The sequence below is a fragment of the Octodon degus genome, unplaced genomic scaffold (assembly GCF_000260255.1).
Source record: "Octodon degus isolate 3935 unplaced genomic scaffold, OctDeg1.0 scaffold00035, whole genome shotgun sequence".
NCBI lineage: Eukaryota > Metazoa > Chordata > Mammalia > Rodentia > Octodontidae > Octodon > Octodon degus.
In genome coordinates this window covers 13,877,727-13,886,080 of record NW_004524611.1, presented here as the reverse complement: position 1 = coordinate 13,886,080, position 8,354 = coordinate 13,877,727, and the positions used below count along the sequence as shown (strand labels likewise).

General features: G+C 51.3%; 1 protein-coding gene across 2 annotated transcripts in view; it reads left to right on the top strand.

Annotated features, from left to right (window-relative positions):
- Window positions 1–747: 747 nt before the first annotated feature.
- Hip1 (huntingtin interacting protein 1) overlaps window positions 748–8,354 on the top strand; it is a 154,776-nt gene continuing 147,169 nt past the window's right edge. Inside the window, exon 1 of one of the 2 annotated variants that reach the window (XM_023714413.1) lies at window positions 748–935. In XM_023714413.1, coding sequence (XP_023570181.1) covers window positions 816–935 — 120 coding nt within the window. In that variant the 5' untranslated portion in view covers window positions 748–815. The remainder of the gene's footprint in view (window positions 936–8,354) is intronic. The other variant, XM_004630442.2, reaches the window with a different exon arrangement.

Below are 8,354 nucleotides of genomic sequence, written 5' to 3'. Positions count from 1 at the left end.
ACAAATGCACGTTCGCATCAATGCAAATACAAGGCTTAAAGACACCATTCATCTCTTTGGGTTTCAAAGATTTTTTTTTTTTTCCATCCAAACTAGCGTTTGATGGGAAACTTGAGACTTTCCTGAGCATCTCCACTGAGGAGCTATACTCAATAGACGAAAGAGGCAGAGGCGTGCGGGTTCGGAGAGAAAGTCCCGCAGATCCCTGCGGACGCAACGCTCCGAGACCTCTGGCTCCGCGGCCGTCAGCGAGGGAGGCTAGCGGTCCGGACGCGGGAGGGAGCAGACCAGGAGTCCCAAGCGGTGGTGAGCCGGCACTCCCTGTCCCACACTCGGGAGAAGGTAACAGGCTACTCCCAGACGGTGGAGATGGCTCGGGAGACCCCATACCGTCCCCACCGCGGGACGGACAGTTAGCTGCTTACAAGAGAAGCCAGAGCAGCAGTGGTGGCAGCGCGCGGGAGGTGGGAGCGCAGGCGCGGTGCGCCGAGCGTCGGGGGCAGGTCAGGGCAGCCCATCAGGTCCCGCCTCCCTCCGTGGAGGGCGGGATAATGGTGACAGATGGGCTTCTCAGCCAATCATAACATTTCTCTGTTCCCGAGGGGCCAGATGGGCGGAGAGGCTCCGGAGAGGTGGGGGCGTGTGGGGGAAGCCTCTGAGTAAGGGGCGGGGCTTCACGGAGATAGACAGCTTTTCCAGCCAGTGAGAAAAGGGAGCCGTCCCGTTAGCGCCGGATTCCCGCGGGTAGGGCGAGGCGGGCGGCGCCGCGGGGATCCCGGGGCAGCTGAGGGCCCCTCCTGACTCGGCGCGGCAACATGGACCGGATGGCCAGCTCTATGAAGCAGGTGCCTAACCCGCTGCCCAAGGTGCTGAGTCGGCGCGGGGTCGGCGCGGGGCTGGAGGCTGCGGAGCGGGAGAGCTTCGAGCGGACTCAGGTGGGGACGACCGGGCCGGGGCATCTCTGGGGCAGCCCTAGAGGTACTGTGGCCGGGACGGTGTTGGAAGAGAAGAGGGGTCTTGCAGGCCCGGGAGAGGACCCGGCTTGCGGGCCCTGAGCAGGGGCTTCTGGAGCACGGACCGAGGCGGACCTGGGGGTCAGGGACCCAGGGACAGCCCTGCTGGCCTGGGCAGCGATCGAGGTGGCTGGACCCCAGCGTCCGAGGGAGCGTGCGGGGATCAGCCGGGATGGAGGGAGGGGCAGACGCGGAGTAAAGGGGTGCCCCACAGGGAGCCGCTTGGATTGGCAAGTGTGGGACGCTGGCCTGTGGACGCAAATGGTGAGGGGACCTTTCTTCCCCTCTCGGTCGCCTCCTGGTTGCGCTGATTTCTCCCGGCTCCCTAAGCACCCCCTTCTCGGCGCCTCTTGCTTGGCTCTCTGCAGCCCCAGCTGTCCGCTCTCCGGAGGCTGAAAGGGTCTGACCGCTGAAAAGGAATGTAGGAAACGCGAAGTGCGGCCGAGCCTGGAAAATGACTCTGGGCTGGAGGAGGGGCACAGGGATCGGGGCGCGGAGCCCGACTCCCCACCGCTTGTAAAGATGAGCTCCCGGTGGTGCCTTGTGCCCTGACTTGGGGTTTTAGTTTCATCCCCCAAGATATGCCTGACAGCTAATAGGCAGACTGCCCTATTTGTCTGGCCTGACCAGGGCTAGGAGCCAAAATTCCTCAGTGTTATCAACAAAAAGCCACAATCCATTTTTACCTCCGAGTTTTAATGCTTAGTGTATTGATTGGACTGAATAAAGCTGACATGTTTATGGTATTCATCAGTTCATTTGTATGTAAAATCCATTTCAAAGAGTACAACACTCCTTTTAATACCAGTGCCAAAGTTGTATAGGCTGATTTGTTCTCTGCTTTTGCTCCCAGTGGAACCTTTGAAGCTCTAGTTGGGTTTCTCCTGCCAAGGGCTGATCCTCTCCCTTGTGTTCTACAAGTAGAAAAGATGGAAAAGATAGTGAAGGCCTGAGTGTTCTATAAATGGAATCTTGCAAAGAATAAAGCTTTTGGCCCCGGGGGACTTCATCCTCCTCTGATTCCTAAAACCTGTGGCCACACCCACGGTGTTTGGAGGGTTTTAAGTGCGGTCATCCTACCCAGCAGGGGAGGGAGAGATGGCCTTTCACTGTTTCACCCAGAGGCCAGCTGGGTCTGGGGATTGTTTTCTGGCTTTAGGGACAGGACCGCTGAAAAAAGAAAAAAGAAAGTTTTACATATATAAATTATTGAAAGCTAGATAGTTGTTATAAGAACTCACTTCTGGAGTGAAAGATAGGAACTGCAGCAATAGAGAAGTACGCTCTATAATGACCCACTATAATGATAGTGTTTGGCCCCTATAATGATAGAAATTAGGTTGTGAACGTTCCCAGACTTGACTGGCACCGCACCTAGCCATCCAAGGATAGCCCAACCGGGAGAGTATATGTGTTTTGCCGTGTTTCACATTCCACAGAGCACTTGTTCTTGGCCAGATTTCCCTGTGTGTGTATGTGCATGTGTACAAGGGAAGTAGACTGGAGCAGAGAAGATTTCTCTGTTGAAAGTGAGGGAGGAGTGGGGGCAGGGGAAGTACCATCCTAAAACAGCATTAGTCAATCTGCAAAACTTTTTTTTTTTTTTTTTTACTGGCTACCCATCAAATGTATTATGAGATACAAAAATGAATTAGAAAGAAAGCTTAATGAGTTAAGAGACCAGGAGAATCGCCCAAGGTATATGAACAATTTAAACTAATGATGATGTTTGGCACCATTCTAAATATGGTACTGGGTTCTGTGACTTTCTTTGATCTTTGATACGAAGTTAGGAGGTGGGGATCAGCCACATTGTACTTCGAGGAAATTGAGGCATAGAGAGGTTGAGTAACTTTCAGGAGGTGACAAAGGTAGGTACAGGTGGTCCCAACCTTTAACTACTGCGTGCAGTGCCCTGGTACCAGGCAGAGCCTTGGCACTGAAGTGAGGATGTATTTCAGATTTACAGCTGGGCACATGTCATATGTATGACGTGTGTCATATGTCCTCAGGCAAATTGTCAGACTTTTTTTTGGAGGGGGGTCTGGCCTTTCTAGGCATTGGTTTCCTTATTGTAAAAGTATTGATAATACCTCGCAGGTTTATTGTAGGGATTATATGAAATGATTCACCAGAAGGCATGTTGTAGCTGGTGGGGCAGCATTTCAGGGATTATTGTTATAATCTGGCCGGGAGAAGGCACACAGAGAACAAATGTGTAACTGACTGTGCCCACTTGGATGAACCTTTCTGGAGAGCCACGGCAGGTAATAGGATCCTTACAAGAGCACTAGGATGAAGGCCGGGCTGCCAAGCTGGGCAGTGGGGAAAACGCCTTCTGCATGAGTTAGCATTTGCCTCATGGGGATGAAGTGACAGCATTCCAGCAGTGGGGAATGTCAGAAAGAAATGCAGGAGTCAGAAATAGCGGAAGTGGGTGCAGAGGAGGCTGATTGGCTGAGATGAACAGAGGGAGACACTGGCCAGTCTCAGTCCCCTGTCTGGCCACCATTTCTCTCTGTGCCCTCAGTAACCTCAGCTTCCTGAGGCCACTGGCTCTACCTATGTCCTTTGATGCTTGAGGCTTACAGTAAGTGGCAAAAGAGTAGAACATTACTGCTTAGCATGGGCAGGGCAGCTCTGGGCCTGGTGGGTACCTCAGCTTGGGCCGAAGGAGACATCAGGAACTGCGTGTTGTTTTTTCCCCTCCCCCTTCTAGCTTTGGCCCCCACATACACAGTAAAGTGCTTGATGTATGATGTCCCCTGCTTGGATTCTCAGCCAGCCTTACTTCCTCACTCCCAACAGCCTATTCCAGAAAGCCTTTGCCCTTCAGCTCCCTTGGAACCAGCCTCAAACCTCACATGGCTGCTGTCCCTGGCTGAGTGGGGACCGCTGACCTACCTGTTGGTCTAGCCGCTGCCATAGCCCCAGTCTCCCACCACTTCCCTGTTGAACATGTTACAACTTTCAGGTGTTAGGGACATGAAAAGTAGCTCTTGATCTCCAGGAAAGTCACTGTGATGGTAGGTCACCATGGTGGCACTTTATAAAGCGTGTTTTTAAAGCATGTGTTTGTGCATCACTGGAACTGTGTGATAGTTAAGGATGATCCTCAGTCATCTTCTGGATGAGAATGCTGTGACACAGAATTTGACACCTTGCCCAGGGTCATCCTGCTGGTAAGTTGCAGGGTGGAGATTCAAAGCCAGGACTCCAGGCTCCAAGCCACAGGCCCATTCCACCACACTGTTCTCACAGTTGCCAACGGGGTGATTCTGGAATGAACCACGGAGGCTGCCAATCACAGACGGACAAAAGACCCTGACTGTATTTACTGAGCCAGAAAATGGTTTTCTCTATGGTTTGTTTATTTTTCTAACATCCCTTTAGGAAGCACATACTGTGGAGGGGACACAGATGAGTAAGCTAGAGACCGACCGCAACAGCGCTGTGAGTCAGCAGGGAGGTGGACTGGCCAAGCGGGGCTCCTAGGTGGTCAGGGGACATGCCACCCCAGCATCACCACAGCCTTAGAACCAAAACAGGATCGCGGGTCCTGCCAGCACCACCAATTTAGAACCTGCTTTTCAGCCAGCACCCCACAATCTGCTTGATGCTGCCCCGTGGTTGGGGAGTGCTGGGGTTCTGGGAGAGGACTCAGCCTGCAGATTCAAAATGTCTTTGAAGCATAACTCAGGAGTCTGGGACCACAATGCATCATATACCAGGGAGAGTCAGGAGAGTTGGGTTCTACAGCAGAAGAGAAAGAAGTATTTCTTGGGTGCCTAGATCCTTCCAGGTGACTTAGATCCATTATCTCATTTAGGATCTCGAGTTCACATTGTTTGTGCCTGGATAGCGGAGGTTCAGAAAGGCTCAGTGACTTTTCCATGGTCATACAGTGAGTAAACAGGGAAGCCAGGCCTCAAAATCAGATGGCAGGCGGCTGTGGTGGCATATTCCTCTAGTGTTAGCTACAGGAGGGGAGGCTGAGGCAGGAGGGGAGGCTGAGGCAGGAGGGGAGGCCGAGGCAGGAGGAGCACAGAAGCCCAGGAGTTTGAAGTCAGCCTGGCCACAGAGCAAGACCCTATCTCAAAAAATCCAACACAAACCAAGTCTGGTGGTACATGCCTATATTCCAGCACAGGAGGATCACAAATTTGAGCCTAGCCTGGCTTAACTCGAACATGTCTCAAAATAATAATAAAGGACTGGAGCTGGAATTCAGTGTGAAGGCCCTGGGTCCACAAAACAAAAAACCAGATGGCCAAGTCCTTTCTCCGTGTTTGAGTTGGGAATGTCTCTGCCATCTTGTTCATGATGTCAGCAGATGTTCAACACTAGGTCTGCAGCTGAAAAGTTTTAGGATGCAATTAGAAGGATCAGTGTTTCTCAATCCTGACCACATTAGAATAATCTGGAAAGCTCTTTTAAAAGAGTACTGCTTTCCAGGGTTGAGTATGCAGGAACTCTGTCTCAGGTCATCTAGGGTGATCCTTGACGATTTGTAAAGTCCCCAGAGGTTCTCTTGTGCAGCCAGGAAGGTGACCACTAGCCCTGGAGCTTGTGAGCTGTGGGATGGTGGCATCCAGGTTGTACCTAGGAGATCTGTTTCCCTCAGGTCAGAAGAAGCTGACTTTAGCTTTGTTCTCAGCAAACAAATGCTCAGGGCCAGGCTGTGTGGCACCCTGAGTCTCACCCCTGGTGTTCCCCCTGGACCTGGTCCTTCTGGGGCAGGAGCTCCTGCTGTTCCTGCCTATGGGCCAGACGTAGAAAGCGCACGTGTTGCTCGAAGTCTGCATGGCACCTGCTTGCAAGAAAGCAGCAAGTCCTCTTTCCCCATTTAATTTGCAATCAGAAGTGGCTTCTTATATACAAGGCCCGTATCTCTCCTGTCCCCTCCTTGTTCCCTTAGCTGTGATAAAAAAACATAGGAAGCTGTGAGCTTTCTTTGGGCTGCTGGCTTTGTACTCTGGTTTCTTCTCACTAATAATAATGACATTCAAGGCGCACTTACTGTGTACAACTGGTAAAGGCCTCACACTGAGGTGACCTTTTCAGTCTTTGCAATACACTTATGAAGTATACGTTGCAAGTGCCTCTTATGCAAAGTATTCAGGAATGGAAGTGTTATAGATTTGGGATTTTTTTTTAAGACTATTTCGCATATATAAAAAACTATGCTGGGGGCTGGTGAGATGGCTCAGTGGTCTAAAGCACCTACTTAGAACAAGCTAAGCAAAGCACAGGGACCGTGGTTCAATCCCCCAGCACCACATGCCAGCCAGCCCCGCCCCCTGGTGGGCTGAGCTGGCCACACACAGACACAAAATAAATAAATAAATATTAAAAAAAAAAAAAAAGCTGTGCTGTTTGGAATGGGAGCCAAGTCTAAGCACAAAACTCATTTGTTTCATCTCCGTCAGCCTATGGTGTGTAGGTAGCTTTCTGCAGTAATTTTAATGCTCGGTGTTTAGACTGTAGCCCATTATGTGAGGTCAGGCATGGAACTTTCCATTGTTGGCATTGTGTCAGCATTCAAAATGTTGGATTTAGTTTGCTCCGCCCATCATTCCCATTTTACAGATGGGTACATCGAGTCTTCCAGGGGTTAATAACTTGCTGAAGGTTCTTAAGCAAGTGGCAGAACTGAGCTTGCAAGCCAGATCACATCATTCCCTCCTGTCTTTCTGTCTTCTGTTCCCCTTGGGTGCCTGGCTCCACCTGTTCTCTTCATGCTCCCCCCATGCTTGGGGTCTCCAAGGTGCTGTGCTCCCCCCCTTCTGTTTTCCCATCTTCTACTTCCGCTACATCTCCTGGTTCTCACCTCCATGACATCATCTCTCCAGCTGTCCCTCTGACTTCCCTATCTGTGTGACCACTTCTGTCAGCACCTGTGCTACCTGCCCCTAGTACCCTGCACAGCTGTCTGTCCTCATTACCTCTGCTCACTGCCTCCCATCTGCCCACACAGCTGCATTCTGGTGACCCTGCTCGCTGATGGCTCTCTGTCCATTCCTCCTCTGCCCCTCACTCTGCCTGCATGCATTACCTCTTGCCTGGATGGCTGTCACCCTGTCTTTCCTGTCCCCAAACAGCCTGTGCAGAGGCGTTATTCCAGAAGCCCATCTCTGCTTTTGCAACTCCCTTTTCCAGGAACCTCTGCTGGCTTCTGAAACCCTTTGTGATGTGGCCCCAGCAGAGTCCCTGGTCCCTTTCCTTTTCTAGCCAGAATTCACGCTAGACAGCCGCTTCCCTGTGCCTGCAGTAGGTGATGTGTTTGAGGAAGCTGGGGGCTTTAGGTGCCATGTGTTGTCCCGTTCATCCAAGCCCTCATCTTGGTTTCTTTTGTGAGCAGTAGGCTCTTGGGGGTGGGCTCTGTGTCTCAGTGCCCACTGGAGGCCGTGACAGGAGGCAGGGCTCTTTGCCAAGTGTGTGAATATAAACAAATGGGAGAAGCTGGGCACAGTGGCTCACACCTGTATTCCCAGGTACTTAGAGGTGAAGCTCAGAGAATTGCTTGAGGCCTTCTGTGCAATGTAATAGAGACCCCATTTCAAAACCAAGCACAAGGGCCTCAGTTCAATGCCTGGTTCCACAAAAAAAACAAAACAAAACAAAACAAAACAAAAAAAAAAACCACAAGCAAAAACAACCAGAGGATCTGCTATAGGTGGCAAACCCTGCTCATGAAGCACTTTTTTCTTTTCTTTCAAAACTGGGGATTGAACTCAGACCCTTGCCAGGGAAGCACTTATTCCACTGAGCCATGACCCCAAAAAATCACATTTTTTTTGTTTTTGTTTTTGTTTTTGTTTTTTGCAGTACTGGGGATTGAACTCAGGACCCTGTGCTTGCCAGGCAAGCACTTATGCTACTGAGCTATCTCCCCAAACCCTCGCGAAGCGCATTTCCTCAGCATGTTTCGGAGAGTCTTCCTCTGTTGTCTCCGATGATCAGTTCCTACCAAGTGCTCACCCTGCGTGCCAGGGAGGCCTCCGGCCTGCTCCTGAGAGCTGGGCTACAGAACTTCAGTCTAGAACAGAACTAGAGCTCAAGGTTGATTGAAAGAGTTCAGCTTGCTTTGTGAGCATTCCTGAAACCTGGCCCGTGCTTTGCCAATACTTGTTTCTCATGAAGACGGGGAACTTCCCTTCCAGAAGATACCACCAGGGAGAGGGCCTGGCTGTGTGTCCTGGGCACCTGCATGTGGCTGGCGTGTGTAGCATGTGGGTGTCAGAGTGTGCAGCAGGGCCAGAGGTGTCGAGCTGAGGGCAAGGTACAGGTCAGGCATCCCTACTCTGAAATCCCGGATGCACTGAAATCCAGAGCTCTTTG